The sequence below is a fragment of the Sceloporus occidentalis genome, unplaced genomic scaffold, assembly GCF_023333645.1.
Source record: "Sceloporus occidentalis isolate IW3139 unplaced genomic scaffold, rSceOcc1.0.p SCAF_104, whole genome shotgun sequence".
NCBI lineage: Eukaryota > Metazoa > Chordata > Lepidosauria > Squamata > Phrynosomatidae > Sceloporus > Sceloporus occidentalis.
The window spans coordinates 3,235,977-3,255,801 of NW_028317084.1; the positions used below are offsets into that span (position 1 = coordinate 3,235,977).

A 19,825-nucleotide genomic window follows, 5' to 3' on the forward strand; every position below is an offset into this window, starting at 1 on the left:
TCAATTAAACATAATGCAAACTGAGTTGCTTTTATTGTGAATACATAACTGAATAACACAAACAAAATGTTGCCTGTGTGTGTATTTTTTACACCTGTACAGCTCCCTCTTTTATTTAACATTTTGGGTAGTTCTCAATTCAAAATAAGCTAAAGCACTAAGAAATGGGAAGAGGTGATGCCTTCTGAACAGTGGGTGCTACTGCCCAGTAGATTCCAAAACGATGCTTCACATGGGGTCCCCTGATACGTTTTTGAATTACAGTAATGTTAACTATGTTGTTCAAGAGTGAATATGACAACAACAGTTGGCCACATAGTTAACCAGTTCTGGATTGGCTAAATTTATCTGGTGCTTTCACTAGTCCAAGCCGAATAAGAAGACTCTTCTCTAATTCCAAAAATTCTGAATTATCTTGATTGATCTTTTCTTCCATTAATTCTCTTGATCGTTGACCACCAGTTGATTTCTGCAAGGGAGGAAAAAAATATTCTGAGTTGTAGACAAAAGATAATTTGCAAGAGCATTGACGGCAGTATCTTATGTGCCTTGAGAGAACTGTGCTTCTAAATATCCAACAACATTTTAGTAGTAAAGCAGATTTACCCTTCACTGAATTTGCTATTTCAGATATGGGATAACATACCCTCCAGCTGTCCCAATTTGGTAGAGACAATCCCAATTAATCCCGTGTCATACCATTTTTCAACTGCTTTCAAAACAACGCTGTTTCATCCACCTCTTCTCATTTTCCTACTTTGCTGCCAGTATCTTAATAGCAATTTGTAGTTGTAACTGGAATAAGGGAACTACCCTTCCAGATACTGGGGCCAAATGGCTAAATTTGCTCTAGATGCAGCCTTACAGGTGGAGACCTAAATCTCACTATAGTTGATGGTCTTGTTAATATTTCGTGCTTATATTAAGGGTGTAGTGCCCAGTATAGTAAGGACCATGCTGAAGGACTGGAGGAAATATCCCGTATGAACAGAACAGATGGCCATGAACAGTGGGCACTCGGTATCCACTGGGGTTTGGTTCCAGGACCCTCTGTGGATACCCAACATCCATGGTTGTTCAAGTCCCATTCATTACAATGGCAAAGTAAAATAGTGCCCCTTATTTAAAATGGCAAAATCAAGGTTTGCTTTGTGGAATATATATATATATATATATATATATATATATATATATTCAAACCGGGGATGGTTGCATATGTGGATAAAGAGTCCATGGATACAGAGGGCCAACTGTATAAGGGCAGTATTTGAAAATGTGGTATATGTGTTAGCTAGTTGGTTTGGGTGTAGTAGTATCTGTTTTGTCTCTGTGCATGTATATATCTCTAGCAGTTTTTCTTCTGTTTTTCCTGTAAGTGTCGGTGGTTTTTTTAAACCATGAAATAAGTTTCTCCGCATCACCAGTTTGTAATCTGTGAAATGGGTGTTTACAGTGCTTTGAGGGAGCAAATATGATTTGACATCTGAGGCTTATAGCCATCTTTCTTGCTCTAGTTTTTGAGCCACTTCAGTTTGCCTTCTATGAAACAGAACAGAAAACTGTGGATTCTAAGGAGTGCTTTCTTGTTTTGAACTGAGACTCCACTTTTACAATGTATTAGGTTCTTGGGCATGTTACTGTTCTTTTTGCCTCACCACTTCACCTTCTTGAAAACAGTCACAGACCCCTATGGCAGCCATATTGTGAGACACATTTGAGAGCATCATCCATGACATCCCTCAAAATTCTAAATGTCCCTACTTTCCCCATAAAATTAGTGATTCCTGAGCTTTCCTTGTTGCAAGAAGTGGAGCAGACATTACATTTTGGAAAATGTTAACATTAACACTAATATTAAATTTTATTTCTTTACCACTTCTCCTCAAAGCTCGAGGCAGGATAAAAATCATAACAGAAGAGGGTCCATGAAAATATATCTTAATATTATAGACTAGCATGTGCTGAATAAAAGCACAACTAATTCACTTTCACTGCAGACCTAATGCACATATCCTTGGTTGAGAGAAAGTCCCACTGAAACAAACTTGTAGCCCAAAGATATTCTGTTCCTCTACTGTTTGCAAATTCAAGGACTGGTACATTCCAACACTTGACCAATAGTATTCAACATCTTAAGAGTGCTAACTTTTTAAAAAAAGTTTTTGGTCTCTTGAAAAGATCTTACCATTTTCGTCATCATCTTTTCATGCTCCAAGGCCACTCTTTCTTGCTCTCGGAATTCTTTCCGCTGCTCAACAAACTCCAGGTGCTTGACTTCTCGCTCAAAGTAATAAAGAACACTGGAACGCTGAGGTTCCCAGTGTGGCTTTCATTATGACAGCCATATTAAACATCTAGTAACAAGAATATATCCCCTGCCATGTAATCCATCTATTCTAGGAGCCTTATAGTCAGAATCTTGTTGGTGAATTACATAACCACCAGTTACGCCCCTGCAAGGACCTTTTGCTGGGATACTGCACACAGAGCGATCCAACACCTTCTTGTGCAACACAGTTGCTCAGCTGCACACTTAGGGAGTATCTATACTAAAGCAATAATGCAGTTTAACACCACTTTAACTGCCATGGCTCCATCCTATAGAATCCTAGGATAGAATCATAGAATCATAGAGTTGGAAGAGACCACAAGGGCCATCCAGTCCAACCTCCTGCCATGAAGGAAATCTCAATCAAAGCATCCCCGACAGATGGCCATCCAGACTCTGCTTAAAGACCTCCAAGAAGGGAGACTCCACTACACTCTGAGGGAGTGTGTTCCCCTGTCCAACACCCCTTACTGTGAGGAAGTTCCTCCTAATGTTGAGGTGGAATCTCTTTTCCTGTAACTTGCATCCATTTTTCTGTGTCCTGTTCTCTTGAGCAGCAGAAAACAAGTTTGCTCCCTCCTCAATATGACATCCCTTCAAATATTTAAACAGGACTATCATATCACCTCTTAACCTTCTCTGCTCCAGGCTAAATATCCCCAGCTCCCTAAGGCGTTCCTCATAGGACATGGTTTCCAGACCCTTCACCATTTTAGTCACCCTCCTTTGGACATGCTCCAGTTTCTCAACATCCTTTTTAAATTTTGGTGCCCAGAACTGGACACAATATTCCAGGTGGGGCCTGACCAAAGCAGAATAGAGTGGCACTATTACTTCCCTTGATCTAGACACTATACTTCTATTGATGCAGCCTAAAATCACATTGGCCTTGTTAGTTGCCGCATTACACTGTTGACTCATGTTCAACTTGTGATCTACTAGGACTCCTAGATCCCTTTCACACGTAGTTTCATTCAGCCAGGTGTCCTCCATCCTATATCTGTGCATTTCATTTTCCCACCCTAAGTGCAGTACCTTACATTTCTCCGTGTTGAAATTCATGTTGTTAGCTTTGGCCCAGCTTTCCAATCTATTAGGGTCATTTTGAATTTTGATCCTGTCATCTGGGGTATTAGCTACTCCTCCTAATTTGGTGTCATCTGCAAATTTGATAAGTATGCCATAGGAAAGCGCTTCAGCACACAAAGCGGTGTCAAAATGCATTTTTTCTATAGTGTAGATGCAAGCAATATTGTGTAGATGAGGGATGTTTATAACTACACATTGTGCTTGTAGGACTAAAAGAATAATTGAATGGTAATACATGGGGGAAATAACTTGCTCTTCCTGTGACTGTGCCCTCAGCATTATGATAGCTGTTGTGATGGATGGTATGACTGGGAATTTCAAATTATAGCAGAAGACAGGAATAGTCAAAACTGTTAACTGCCTGCTTGCCGATATGGAATCCCTTCCACCACTCCCTGAAAAAACAGTTGTGGGGGCCCTGATTAAATGTAATTAGAAGCATGCATTTCTTGCTAGAGGAAAGACTTTGAGCGCTTCCTGGTGAACATTTCCTACTACTACCATCCAAAGGGTATTATGCTGATATTCAATTTCTATCTCCTGAACAGACTTTCTGTGGAAAGGCAAAAAGGTGGGGGAGGTAGTAAGAAAACAGAAGGTGGTTAAAAATGGTCAGTGTTGCAGTCTGGGCCCTCTATAAAATTCCATGTTACACAAGACAATTCTCTGGAAGGACCTTGTGTGCCATTGTCCCACAAATGCAGCTGCTGGGAGTTTGTTCAGGAGGGAGACAGGGCTTAGTGGGCACCCTTCCCAAGCAACAGCTAACTGGTACAACAGTCTCTACTCTAAAACAGCCCTGCATTTGTTCCTACCTCAGCTGCTCTGTTCTGCTGATGAAGGTGGCAACCTACATATCTGCTGCCTGGTCTAAACATGTGCCACATCTTTGTTGGCTATTCAACAGGCTGCCACAAGATGGCAATGCTAACTACAACTTGCAGTGCCCTGAAAACCCCATGCAATATCCCTCCCATGCTCCCCAACACCAGCAGCACCAAGACTTGTGGAACAAGTTACAGACCTCATTGCTGGAAGGGTGGCTTAGTGTCCATGAAATTTCTAAAACGTGTAGTGTACCAAAGTCATCTGATATGGCTAAGAAGTGTTGCTTTGCTGTAAGAGAAAATGGAAGATAACAGTACTAAGTGATAAAAAACAGCAATGCTGCTGCATATTTGTGCACAGTAGATCTGATAGTCAACGAATGCATCATAAATGATAACAACTCATCATCTTTCTCTGAAAATCAGTTCTTGGACTTTCTTCTTAACTTTCTTCACTAAAGCCTATAACATTTAATTGTCAAGTGGCTGACAAGAAATGCCCCCCCCCCCCCCAGTTGTTGTCTTTAAGCCAATCTTGCTTTGCCATTCATGAAAGTCCATTGAACTGGAATGCTAATACTCATAGCTATGATTTTCAAATAAAGAGCTGCATTAGTTTGTGACAGCAGAAACAACATGGACTCCTGTGGCACCTAAAAAAATCAGCAAAATGGCAATTGCATTCTTAGCTGTGATTGTGGATTCTTATCTGTGGATTTGTCCAGGGGAGGCTAACTGTGCTAATTTATACGCAACAATTTTGTGAATGCTTACTTGTAATGATGTCATTGCCACTACTTTCTACATATTTCTTTCTGATTTCACTTATTTACCCACCCCCACCAGACCACAATGATTGTTGTGAGCTGTAGTTCATGGAAGCTTATGGTATGAGGCAAAACCACAGAGCATTGCATACTTTGGAGGTCTCCAAAGTGCCACAAGACTCATTGACTGGAATTCTGCAAACGGTTGCATAAATCTCCATTTTCTAGAGTCTCACAGCACTGGCAAAGGAAGGCACTCAGGAGTCTGCTGGGTTCAAGCAGCCTGCAATGCCTTACTTCCCTGGTGGCTGCTGCATCTGCAACCTCCTGACAGTGTAGTTATGCTCCTACCGATAGGTATCTGTTGTGGGTTGACTAGTTCTTCCTTAAGCTAGAAGTTATCTTTTTCTCATGCCTATATACTCTATATGAATATCAGCAGTGAATGTCCTGCCAAATTCATCATTTTCAGGTGTCTAAAAATATCAACAGGATTTACTTTTAACCATGACTGTGACATTAGGTGCCGGCCATTGCACAGAATGTAACTGAAACCCAGCCAATGTATCTGAGACAGAGCACTGTTGTTTTTTTAATGTATGGGCAGAATGAAATTTAGTGCTGATAAAGAGTGTAGGTGGGGTATGAAGCAGATGCTTAACCTCTGCCTGCTCCTTCTCTGCCCCCAACTACTCTCCCACAGGGATTCTGCCTTCTCCTCATAGTGCAAACACATAGTGCAAACTCCTCCTTCTAATGGCAAGCAGCTTTAATTTCTGCAAAAAGTGCAATTAGGACTCTGTTGCCTGCATTTGTTTGTAGTGCCATGTAGCCCTTGGTCTATTTTGTTGTATTACTAGCTGCTGAAGACATGGAGCTATTTTACAAATCTATTTTTATGTCAAATTAGGCTGCTCTCTTGCCAGATATTTTTCCATCCTGAACCTTTTAACATCACCATCTGCCTCAAGGAGGAGCACTGTCTAGTAACCCAGATGTTATTGGACTGCTATCATCCCTCACCAGTGCCTGTGCTGTCTAAGGCTAATGAGAATTGCAGTCTAACAATATCTGGAAGATCACATGGCCAGTATCTCTAATCTAAGAATCTGGCACAGATTTATAGCATTTGAATTGATTTTGGTTGAATGTGCATGGCAGAAATAATACAGCTTGACACAGCTTTAACTGCCATGGCTCAGTGCTATGGGACCTTGGTATTTGTAGCTTGTTAGTTTAAATATCTCACAAAACTACAAAACCCAGAATTCCATAGCAACGAGTCATGACACTTAAAGTGACATCAAACTATATTATTTCTGCAGTGCAGATGCAACCCTTTATCTCTTTTTAAAACATGGTTTTCCTAAACGCCAGCATCTCCTTTGTCACTCACTACTGGCCACAATTCTTTATGGTTCAGTATAGCACAGTAGTTCTGCATGTGAAACTTTGCTATACTGGCTGGCCATTCAGCTGATTCCCAGATCTGTCATAGATTTGATGTAGCCCCTCCCTTCTGTGGTTATCCCATGCCTGGTGAGAGTGCTGGAGGACTGGAGAAGCACCTGGCTAAGAATATAACCACACACAAAATGATTATATCCTTCCCTGATGTCCACTGGAGTCCTTTGGAGGTCTCAGTAGATGACATAATAATTTTACATCTGGCTACTGACACAGAGCCAGATGCTTCTCCAGTCACCCAATGCTCTACACCAGACACAGAATGGCTGCAGCATGTGATGGAGAGAAGGGAATACAAACCCCACATTGGCAAAAGAAAGACATTCACAGGCATTAAGGTTGACTAACAGGATACAAGCTTCCATGTGCTAAAGCCAAATCCATTGCAAAGTTACAATTGCAGCACCAAAACAAAATACTGAACACTGACGTACAAGAGTAAATCCAGGGCTTGATGCAAGTAATCATAGCGATACAAACATTTTGGGTCTGAGACGGTTCATGAGTTTTCTCCAATATGTCCCAAATGTCAATATTTCCATCTTCTCTTCCAATGAAGAAAACACCTGGCCTCGATAAGGACCAGTGTCCAACAGTATATCTCTTGGCTGCACAGCTTGACCCAAGAAGTGGTCCATTCTTAATTAAAAACACAAAATCAAATTGATACATGAATATATATCAAAACTTTAAATTTAATATTCTCCATCAGCATGTTTGATGGTTTCCCAGAATTGAACAATTTACTTTCAAAATTAATCCAATTTCCTCATCTTTTCAAAATTAAAGTTGAAGGCAGTAGAAAATCAGGAAGTTTACAAAATAGGCTGTCATCAAGTCAGCAACATCAAGTCAAAGATGAAATAATGTTGAGAAGGCTCCTAGTTGATGCTGCTGTGGCAGATGACAAGGAACTGAGGATTGAGGTGAGAAGCATGTCCATTAGATGTGTGGAGAGTGGTGAGGCTACAGCCAAAGCACTTACATAACAGACCTAGAAGGTTCCAAAACATGCTGCGCAGGAACAGATAATGCATTTGTGTGAGTGACAGAGACCATGAAGAAGAAAACAGAAGTATAGTGTAAATCACAAATGCTAACTCTAATTCTTAATGTATTGGAATTCTTATTGGTGTAGTAAATACTCCACAAACTATTCAATGCAAAGGTATTCTTTTTAAATAAAAAACACCAGCATAAAGGGCTAAATACACCACGACCTCCATATCCATGGGGAATATGTTCTCAGACTTACTATGGAAACATGAAACCACAGGTAATAGTGAACCCTTTTGAAATGAATGACTTCTAGAGGAAACTGAACATAGGGTCTTGCTGGAGGACATAAAGATTCCTAAAGAGAATACCTTTCTAGGCATTTGTAGGTCCTCCAGCATGATTCGATGGTCAATTTCTGCTAGAAGCATACCACAGAATTGTGCTGATGGACCTAAGAAATGTCTAGGGAACATATTTTTTCAGACATGGGTAAATGAAACCACAGGTACTGTTCTCGCAGATACAGAAGTCATACTGTATCATCACATTTGATCCTAATCCCACTTAAGTACTATCCTATTCTGAAGAGGAATGGTTAAATAAGTCAATGTTCCCCTGATGAAGAGCTGTTCTTACAGTTCAAAACATGCTGTAACTTATTTTTTTTCTTTCACATCTTTGGATTCTCCTTTCATATTTGGAATAGATTTGTGACTTTTTTTCCACTTTCAGTTTGGAAGGAACGTACCGTAACACCTTCTTTCCAGATTGCAAAATTCCAGCCTCCAACTGTGAGAATGATGTCTTTGAAAAATGGAGACCTCTGTACAGTGTGAACGAGTCCATCATGGATGATATGTACGTTGCTTGGCTTCTGGCCTTAAGAAAGGAAGAAGTAAACCATTTTATCCAACCCTTCATTTTTGTCTTCTCCTCATATTATCCATCTGTTGCAAGATGGGAGTTCCATCATATAAAAAGGTTGGCATGAAATGAAGAGCTCTCAGCTCCCCCTCACAAAGAAAGAGGAAAAAAGGCAGTCTTTTATATGTCTAATTCATAGTAATGTTTACTTACCCTTTATTTATGAAAGATGTATTGCAAATTTCATTCACACGCTTAGAGCAAAATCTTGACTTGTCTTTGTTAAGACTGCTTTTTTAAACATTCTTTCTGTACATAGTCACTTACATGGGCCCCATGTTGATGCTGTGAGCTAGGAACCTTTCTCTCGACTGATGTTGATGAACAACATCCACCATTCCTCACCATTATGTCCCATTATCTCTTATCATTGGTCAGGCTGATAGGGACTTTTGGGAACAGGAGGTTCAAGCAATTTATAGGACAGCCTACTTGTAAGAGTTGTTTTCTGTTTTTCTTTCTTTGCCCTATGCATCCACACTTCTATCATACTTTTAACTCTGTATTTGCTACCTTGATGAGTTCAGCCAAGTTATTTCTAACACTGGTTCAAAATGTTGTTGTATGCAACCTTTGAGGAACATGAGCATCTCTGTTGCATCTGAAATCTTAACCTTGGTTTACGAAAAGATCACTACCCCGATTCCCCAGCAATCTTTGGCTATGTTGAGAAATATAACACATACTAAGCAGTCTTCCTGAATCACCATCTCTTTCCATCTTCCAGTCTGAACAAAGAATTTCACCATCCTGTAATGGCACACAACACAGACAGCAGGAGGTTAAATGAAACACTGGTCACAAGTCAAACTTTGATTCTTTTTGAAATTTTAAAATTGCTAGCAAATCAAAACTTGTTCCTTGCATTGCTTGCCTCCACATTTTTAGGTATATTTGGACTGAAAACTAGATAATGCAGTAGAACTGTTAGATAATTTAAGGCACTTTAAAATGTACTTTATAATGCAATCTTTATTTTTTTAATGAATTTTTGGCATGGACAAATTGTGTTTATGGACTGAGAGATAAAGCTAGGCAAAGAAACCATTTCTACAGTTCTTTGTTTTGCTTTGTTCTCTCTCTCTCTCTCTCTCTGTGTGTGTGTGTGGTGTGTTTGAACTGGGAGAAGATACTGAGCAAAACTACACATTCAAAATAAGGCATAAAATCATAAGGAGCTCTTTTGTTCTGCAAACTGGGAGAGGGCGCTCTACATTCATTGAGAGGTCTTTTCACCCGAGATAGTCTCAACATGAACCTTCAGGCCAGCACTTCATTTTGAAGCATGTTCTGGCCATTCCCCCACCCCGAAAAAAATACGCTGGGCATGGTGGGGACTAAGGGGCATGCCTTTATGATGCCTCTCTTCTTTTTTATGTGGTGTGTGGATAGGTTTTTGCTTGAAGGAAAGGGCTGAGGCATTAATACACTTTGCCTGTGGATGGGAAGGGGGGATACTTTTTCTTTTTGTTTATTTCAGTGTGTTCTCCAATGGAATGTGCACTGGAGTACATTCTATTTTCAAAGGAGTAGCTAGAGTTAGGCTCCCCCTTCTGCTTTTTATGTAGGTATTTGGGCCCATTACCAGTGGCATCACTAGAGGTAGTGCAGCCCACACTGGGTGATACCCCAGAAGAGAGGAGACACCTGGTCAGGCCCTCTTCCCACTACAGGGTGAAAAGGGGCAAGCACAGTCCTCTCAGCTTAACTACAGTGGCCAGGAAGAGGCTGCTGTGGTAAAACAGAAGGGTGAGTGTGCCCAGCTTCACTGCAGTGGTGACGTCTCCTCAGAACCATAGTGAATGACAAGGGGTGAGCATGCCCAGCTTGGCTTTGCCTAAGGAGGAGGCCATGCAGCGGTGGCAAAGGAAAAGAGGCAAGTGGGCGCTTTTGCCCCTTCCCACAGCATCGGATAACACCAGAAGTGAAGATGCCACTGCCCATTACCTTTCTTTCAGCTTCACTGGTCACTGACTACATCCACCATCATTTTGTGAAGTGGAAAGCCTCCCATGATAGCCACTTTGTGATGATTCCTATCACAGTCTTACAAACTTCCAAATTGCCTGCCAGCCACCAAATGTTGAAACGCAAGCAGATGTAGTTTCTCATGATTTAATTCCATTCACATCACAATATTAAGTATGTTTGATTTTAAGTAAATCCCTCTGTGTTCTGTAGAATAAGACTGGACTCATAAGCGTTGAGGATAAGGAGATAGTCAAAAGCTTTGAGAAAGGTTTTTAGAGGATTTACTCTTTTTATATTTACTGTAATTTTGTATATAATTGTAACCTGTCTTGGCTCCTATTCTTGGGAGAAAGGCAGATAGAAACATTAATGACATGAGATGATGAAATGAGTTTTGAAGCGGAATTATTTGTGTGTTGTGTGTAAATATCTATCATCTATCTATCTATCTATCTATCTATCTATCTATCTATCTATCTATCTATCTATCATCTAGTTATCTAATAATTTATACATATAACGGTACTAATCTTATGTGCTAGGAAAGTATGGGTTACATGTTAATAAAACTTGTGATTTGTTGCCTTCTCCAGCTTCGAATCTAGAGAAAGGGACTCCAGTATAGAAGGATTTTAACGGCTGCAAACTTGCTGTGAGGCATTTGTGCATCTGCTACCTCAAGTTAAGTTACATACATTTTTATGAGATGCAGAAACTTGTCTTTGACTTCTTTTGATGGGTAAAAGAACATACATATGAGATTCTAGGAAACATGAAAAGGTAAATCATCTTGTATTTAGTGCCTCAGAATATAATTCCCAAGAGCCAATGGCCATGCTGGCTGGGCATTTTGAAGGTTACAATCCACAGTAACTTTTTGAAGTCTTCCACTATTCCTCGTTGCCCCCAAATAAACTGCTGGCTTGATAAAGTCACAGACCAAGTCCCTGCCCAGGGTCTCTACTAATGAGAAAAAGAAAGAGATCTACCAAGGTGAATTGCTATGCATCATACTTCTGATATGGTGTCTCCATACCATACAGTTTTAGCATTTGATGCTACTTTAACTGTCCTGTCCCCATCCTATTGAATCTTGAAATCTGTAATTTCACAATTGTTTTCCAGAGAGGTCTAGTTTTGTAGTTCAAGGTAAGGAACTAGAGAATTTTAAGTACTTCACCAAATGACAAATCCCAGGATTCCATAAGATAGAGCCACAGCAGTTAAACTATATAACTATATCAAACTGATACAGTGAACTAAGGTGAGTGACAGGAGGCTGATTCTTAGGAGTTTATCAAATGGTAGGAATTTCTCTTAAATTCGAATGAAAAGAAAGTGGGGCCAGAACGCATTCACTTAAAGTCGCTAGTTTAGCGCAATTACGTGAATGCGCATTGCATTCGAACTGGCTTCCCATTGCCCAAAAATAGCATGCCATTGCCTGCATTTGCATGTGGCAGTCTATCACGCAATAACGTGAAATCACATGATTGCGTTCAGACTGACTTCCCTTTGCCCGAATTTGTGTGTAGTAGGTTATCACACAATAACGTTAAACCCCATGATTGCGTTCAGATTGCCATTGGATTATACTTCCAATTCCCCTTGTCTGATAAACTACTTAGTAACCTTCTGAGAGTCATCTCAGCAGACTTCCAACATATAGACTCAGATTAGAGAAACTCCTAGCTTTTCATTTATTTACTAAATTATATGTATTGCTGGTTTATCTCTGTATGCTTATAAATACAGTGGACCCTTGGTATCCACTGGAGTTTCGTTTGAGGATAACAAAATCTGTGGATGCTCAAGTCCCATTAAATACAATGTCTCAGTAAAATGGTGTCCCTTATAAAAAATGGCAAAATCAAAGTTTGCTTTATATGTATTTAAAATATTTTCAACCCATGGATGCTTGAATCTGTGGATAAAAAAACCCATAGATATGGAAGGCTGACTGTATACCTGTTTGGATTTAAATTATTTAAATTGGAAAGTTGAAAGCTGTCATGGTTGGCATCCATAGTTTTTTGTGGGTTTTTTGGGCTATGTGGCCATGTTCTGGAATAATGTATTCCTGATGTTTGGCCTGTATCTGTGGCTTGCATCACAACCACATAGCCTGAAAAACCCACAAAAATGACTTAAATTGGTTTAGTTTTACAAATTCAGTAACATTACAAGTCTGTAGTGGAATACATAGAGTGGAAGTACAAAACCTGTACCTAACTTCCTTGATTCAGGCAAAGAATTTACTTGTCAGTTTATCAAATATCTGTTCAGAGAGATATATTATCCTGCATTCTCCAAATCTCTCCTGTCATTAACAGTAATTTACACAAAAATAAACTTACTTCCGTCCCAACCAAAAAGCTACTGGTAATATTTTCTAACATCTTAAGAGGTTTGATCGTTGAGGCTTGTATCTCACTGTAGGGCAGTTTTTCTGTAGTTGTCTCTGGTTTGAACTGGGGTTGTGTTTTATCTTTAAAGCAAAATGGATACCACTACTATAATACAAAAGTGATACAACCAAACATTTCTACTTGTTAGTAAGTATGTTAGTAAGTTAGTAAATATGTTAGTAAGTGGGGTGATAGAAATAATTTTCAACTGCATTGTGCTAGCTGCTAAGTGGCTTTTCCTTCTGCCTGACAAAGACCTCTGTGCAAACTGAAAGACTTCATACCTCTACTCACTCAATATTACCATTTAACACAGTGAGCAACTGTGACTTTCCAGATGTTGTTGGATTGCCACTCCTATCAGCCATAGCAGCATAGCTGATGGTGAAGGGATCAAAGAATCACAGAGTCTTAATTTAACACCTGCTTTGTATCAAACCCCCCATCTTGCAGAATAAACTTCACTGAAACTATATGGTACTTTTGGGAAATACTTCTGTCTTTGGGTGTGGGGGAGGTGCTCTATTCCTTCTGTCACACAGTTATGATCTCTCTCTCTCTCTGATTTCTATCTCGCCTTTCTCCCCAAAGGGAACCAAGGTGGCTCACAAATAAAAATTCTAAAAACATATTACAATAAAACAATTACATTGTCATCTAAAAACAATATAAAATTACAGACATTAAAACCACACTAAAACCATGATACCCACCCTATATAACAACCACCCAAGCCACCCTGTGATTATACATCAAAAGCCTGCCCGAATAAAGCCATTTTTGCTTGCCAACAAAAGGCAAGCAAGGAGGGGGCCAGGCTTGCTTCTTGTAGAAGGGTATTCCAGAGGGCATTAAGAATTATTAAGATAAATTTCTCTCAAACATGAAATGTAAAATCAAATTACCTTGAATTTTGGTGTGATAGTGTTCTTCTTTAAAGCTAATTTTTGTTGGACTATATTCCGCACCTGTATGCGTCTTGGGCAGGGTTACCTGTTTAGGATATAGAGAGTACATGGCAATAACAATCCATTAAAAAAAGAATGAATGTATCTGGTTACATCATTTTTGCACAGGTCCAGAAAGAGACTGATATTGGAAAATGAAGCTAAAGGTGCTGCTAATGCAAACACAGAGCTCCTAAAAATATAGTATTTACATTGCAGAATACAATTCAACACACAGGGGAAACCTCAGCACTCACCCCTCTGACAGACAAAGCACAATAATCTCTGGAGTGGATCAAGGAATGTATTGTAAATGCATATATTGATTATAAAGTATATCTAAATGTGTGACTGTACAATAATGAAAACCATTTATAGAAACTTCAAAAATAACTAGTTGTTGTTGGTGTCACAAAAAAGACAAACAGTTCACAATATGGTTATACAATTACAAACACAGGACAATTGATCCACAATTAATAAATGTACTTATACAGTCCATATATGATGTATAATAATACATAAATGACTTAATGGGTGCTGAATTCAAAAGACACAATAAACATGTCGTTCCACACACAGTTCTTTCACAAATTTGATATTTTAATCAATTTAGCTGTTACTCGGTTTTGATTAAGTGCAGACACTGATTTTCCCGTGTAATTTCTTTTAGTGCTTTTCAAGCACTGTGCAGTCACATATTAAAACATTAGAAACATCAAAGCAATTTCTGAAAAAACTATGTAATGGAGCAAGTCTGAGGTCATTTTTGTATTTAGAATGCCAGGTGCCTGTATAACCAGCATCTATATTTTTAAAAAGGTTTTATGACTCAGTTTTTCAGGTCTTACACATAATTTTGTTATTTGTTAGAGTATGCATTACAATAACATGCAGATAAAAATTTGAGGTCCTGTGTCAGGATCCAATGCAAACTGAGGATTATCTACACAATTGGTATTAGTGCCATACGTTGACATGTTCTTTTAATAATGTATTAGATTGTAATAGGAAGCTTATATTGCCTTCCCTTTCTTGATGCCTCTAGGAAACTGAAGTCTAATGGGATTTTTTTTACATTCTTGTCTCTCTCTAGCAGCCTCAGATCCACTGGTAGTGTGAATGAGAAAAATTATGAAATGCTAAATGCTTTAGTAGTGTTAAGATATTTTACAAACTAAAGATGTTCTGCAAATGACTACTGCAGTAGTCATAACTGTCAACATTATTAATACTCCTATCTTTATCTTTTCTGCAAGCTTGTTTTCTGCTGCTTCAGAGAACAGGACCATGAACAATGGATGCAAGCTACAGGAAAAGAGATTCCACCTCAACATTAGGAAGAACTTCCTGACAGTAAGGGCTGTTCGACAGTGGAATGCACTCCCTCAGGAAGTGGTGGAGTCTCCTTCCTTGGAGGTCTTTAAGCAGAGGCTAGATGGCCATCTGTCGGGGATGCTTTGATATGGATTTCCTGCATGGCAGGGGGTTGGACTGGATGGCCCTTGCGGTCTCCTCCAACTCTATGATTCTATGATTCTTGTCCTAAACATTGGCAGCCTTGACCAAAATATACTTAGCAGAAAGGCAAATTCCTATTTCTCCAGTATCTTCAGCTCAGGAAAATAGACTGATAATGATCTTATCAGTACAAATCATGGGGGAAGAATTCTGGGATAGAAGACATGCTGCTGATCCTATTCTTCTGGCCAGTAACTCTATGATTTGTACACTAAAGCACTTGTGAGGCTGACCATGGCAAGCAGAAAATAATAGTAACAGAGAAACTTATTGTTTTATTGCATTAAGAATAGAATTGGAATTGTACAACTGCTAAGTTTGAAAATCAGAAAGCTATTCCAGCTGTTCAAATTAGTTCATTTAAAGATTAGTTCATAACAAGATGAGCCAAAACAAACATACCTGGACTTACTTCTGAATAAACATGGATAGTATTACCTTGTGTATTTATTAATGTCAACACTTTTGGATTATATCTTTAATGTTTTATCTTAAAAAAACAAAGGCCCATTAATTGCCTTTAGGTCCCACTGATTTCAGTGGATGGAATTTTTATTCATTGTAGGTTGAAAAGAAACTGCATCAGTAACAAAATTGTATATGCCATACACCAATCACTAAAGATCTACAATGTGTTGAAGAACCTACCATTTCTATTTAGTTCAGTTAATTTTATTTAGGAGACATGCTACTCATCCTCAGGCCAGTTTCTTATAGTGAACTCCTACATTCTTCTACTCAGAAGTTACCTTCTTTTCAATGAGGATTACTCTCAAGTACACATTGTAAGACTGCAGTCTCTAAAACTTTATAGAAGCTTATTTTTGGTACAAAACTTCAAGAAATCTGAGAAGTAATGAATATGCTGGGAGAAACGTGAAAGTTATGAAACATTGGTTCTAAAACATATTGATATATAAACTTATTTGACATTTTAACTAAAGATTGTTTGATTTTTATTAGGCCATTTACTCTGAATTCATTCTGATCTGCTCTACTTTTACCCAACATAATTTTGAATTATATATCATGAATAAGTTATCACATACTGAATTACATTGCTTTGCCTTAATGTTCTAGCCACATTGATTTAAAGTCTTTGGATAAATAAGAAAAAATAATTTATATATGATTTATGAGTACATGAGATATATTATTTTTTTTGTCTCCTGTCTGAGAAGGAGTTGTAAATGCCTTTGGTCAATGGATAATTCAGCATCAGAGCTCTCATCTTCCACACATGATTGTTGAGGATTAAAAATTAGATCATCTCAAACAAATTATCTTGAGTTTATTGGACAATGGAAGGAATGCCAGTGTTACAAGTAAAATCTGAATATGTATAGTGTCTTACTGACCTACTTTATATTACTTGGCATTTGCTGAATTAATACAGAGGTAGTTTGCCAGTTCTTTCCTTTGAAATATAGCTTATAGCACTTGGATCTACTTGAAAAAGTCTTCTGCTTTCAGATCAGTCTCCCATCATGGGCAAATGGCTCCTGTACAAGGGTGAGTATGCTTTCATCCAATAGTTTCACCCACAGTGCCACTGAGCAGAATTCCTACTGTCAGAGACAGAACTTGGAAACATTATCTTTTTGGATGACATCACTCAGAATCTCTAAACAGCAAGGTCCTTGGCCATGCTATTTAGAACATTCTGGCAGTTGTAGTATGAAAAAGGTCACTTTTCCAGGCTCTATATCTGACAGATAGTCAACACTGTTGGTTCTGACAGCACCAATCGTCAATTATGCTGATGGAGAGGACATATTCAGAGGATGCAAGTCTGGCTTCTACAGGGATAGTACCTTCCTCAGGCTTCTTGTCAATTGATCAGTGCCATCAGAGTTGACAGCAGTACTGTCATACCTTGAAGGAGCTTTTGGCTCGGCTTCTATTTTCCTTGGTGTGTATAATCTCATTTTAAATTATTGTTTTCTAAAATGGAATTCTGAGAGACATCTGCCAGGTGTGAGAAGAAAAAAAGGAACAATGGAGAGATGGAAAGCCAACAAGCAATGTTTTAGACCAGTAGCAGTCAACAATGATATGTGTACCAGTAGTTTAGGGGTAATGACAGGCAGCATGGCATAGTGGTTTGAGCATTGGACTATGATTCTGGAGACCAAGGTCTGATTCCCCACTTAGCCATGAAACCCACTGGCTGACCTTGGGCACATCACACTCTCTTAGCCTCAAGGTAAGGCAATGACAAACTTCCTCTGAACAAATCTTGCCAAGAAAATCCCATGACAGATTCGCCTTAGGGTCAGAAATCATTTGAAGGTACACAGCAAGAAGTCTATTCAATATATTTCATAACAACTACTAAGAATTCACCCTTCCTCGGCCCTACTATCTCATTCTACAAGTGTGACATGCCATCTTCTATCAACTCTACTTGCCAAAGACATAGATTATCTCCATTGAGACACTGTATATCTTCTAATCAGTTCCTTGCCTTGCCCACTAATGTAGCAAAAACGATAAACACAATAACAGAATGCCTGGAGGGCTATAAGAATCCTTCTCACAAAAATCAAGCTTTCACTTCTATCATGGTAGAACTATGCATCTGTGATACTGTGACTGGTGGGGCACAAGATATGAAAAGCTGAGAACCACTGCTTTAGACTTACAACATCAATATATCTTGACTATTTCCCCAAATTCTTGACAGTCCCATACCTTAATTAGAGGCCTCCAGGAGAGATCTAGATGTTTAAAGGTAGTAGGCATATCAGGTAGAGCTGCAACAATCTTCTCCTCCTTTTTCTTCTCAATCGAAGGTTGGAGAGTAGCCCTCTGGGCTCTAAGATCCCAAAAATAGATTGTGCTGGAGAGGAATAGTCAATTATGGGACGGTCATTCACAGGGTCACCACAAGAGAAGGCTGACTTGAAGGTAGTTAATACACACACAAGGACTGCATGGCTAGCCAGAAAGTCAGCTAGATTCCACAGTATCCAAATAATATGTACCAGATGAACATATAGAGCAGAAAAATAAAACCTCTTTGTTCTTTGCTATTATCATTTGGATTACAAAGTTCCACAAATAGAGGAAATTGAATTAGACCATCATCAGAACAGAAATAAATGTGGGTCATCTTGGACGTATCCTTCATAAAACAATAAAATGGCTCACAGAAATGAATGCTAGTATATATCCTTCATAAGGAAAAGAAGGGAGAATTCCCTAAACCCCAGAATTTGCCAGACAATGGGCCCTTTTACACTACACAATTATTGCATTATATGTCTGCTTTAACTGCCATGGCTGAATCCTATGGAACTTAGGGATATATAGTTTGGGGACCACTAGATGTCTCTGGTAAGCAATTCTAAATACCGCATGAAATTAAAAAGCTCCAGATTCCATAGGACACAGCCAAGGCAGCTGAAGTGGTATCAAACTGATATCCTTGCGTACTGTGAAAGAAACTGTTGTTGCTTTTTTCTGCAAGAAGTACCATGTGCAGAGCTTATCTTTTTTCAGGGTCAATTCTAAATGCCCTTCCCCAAACTGCAAATCTCAGAATTCCAACAGCTATTGTCCTAGCAGTTAAAGTGGAATCATAGTGTGATAACTGTGAAAGCCCAATGTACTGCAAGGGGAAAAATTCCTTTATCTGTCTCAGAGCTGGACAATTTAGGATTTACCAAAGAAAACAGGGAACGTTAAGTGCTTGATAAACTCTCTTTCAAAGTTGCCAACAGACAGCCATGGACCAACTGTATAGTGCTGCCCAACTGAACCTCCAGTTCAAGATATTGATTATCACCTTTAAAGCCCTACATGGTTTGAGTCCAACCTATTTAAGGGATCGCTTACTTCCACATAATCTGCCCACACACTCAGGTCCTCTAGGAAGAATTTATTGCAGCCTTTAAAGACCAGACTAACTGCAACTTCCCAGAGGACCTTTTCGGCAACCACTCCCAGACTCAGGAATGGCCAGCCGGATGAGATCCGTCAAATTACAAGCATAGACAACTTCAAAAAAGCTGTCAAGACAGATCTCTTCTGGCAGGCCTTTTCTGAATAAAAGCACTCGACCACAGAATTGATTACTCCCTTAAACAATGTATCATGCTACCATTCTGCCCACTGTCTATGTTGTTATTAATAGCTTATTTTAAAATTAATTTTAACTGTAATGTGTTTAATTCTTTTTTAAGGGGGGGATATTGTAATTTTATACTGGATGTTGGATGTTTTTAACTATGTTAGCTGCTTTGATTGTTCTACAGTCGGACTTTCTTATACTGTACACGGATTTTTTATGCACGGATTCAAGCATCCATGGTTTGAAAATATTCAAAAAAAGTATACATTTCAAATATCAAACCTTGATTTTCCATTTTTTATAAGGGACACCATTTTGCTATGTCATTATAGTTAATGGGACTTGAGTATACACGGATTTTGTTATCCACGGGGGATCTTGGAACCAAACCCAGTGTATAACAAGGGTCCACTGTATTACAGAAAAGAGGGGTACATTATTATTATTTATTATTATTTGAACAGGTTGGAAGCTCAGGACATAAAGATAATCATATTTTAC

General features: G+C 38.9%; 1 protein-coding gene across 2 annotated transcripts in view; it reads right to left on the reverse strand.

Annotated features, from left to right (window-relative positions):
• DNAI3 (dynein axonemal intermediate chain 3) overlaps window positions 1-19,825 on the reverse strand; it is a 58,371-nt gene continuing 38,546 nt past the window's right edge. The window contains exons 16-24 of one of the 2 annotated variants that reach the window (XM_089497527.1): window positions 17,944-18,091; window positions 13,687-13,774; window positions 12,731-12,861; window positions 9,089-9,152; window positions 8,227-8,357; window positions 6,914-7,118; window positions 4,443-4,534; window positions 2,186-2,308; window positions 1-469 (exon numbers count right to left, since the gene is read on the reverse strand). In XM_089497527.1, coding sequence (XP_089353653.1) covers window positions 320-469; window positions 2,186-2,308; window positions 4,443-4,534; window positions 6,914-7,118; window positions 8,227-8,357; window positions 9,089-9,152; window positions 12,731-12,861; window positions 13,687-13,774; window positions 17,944-18,091 — 1,132 coding nt within the window. In that variant the 3' untranslated portion in view covers window positions 1-319. Of the gene's footprint in view, window positions 470-2,185; window positions 2,309-4,442; window positions 4,535-6,913; window positions 7,119-8,226; window positions 8,358-9,088; window positions 9,153-12,730; window positions 12,862-13,686; window positions 13,775-17,943; window positions 18,092-19,825 lie in introns of those variants that run through there. The other variant, XR_016277922.1, reaches the window with a different exon arrangement.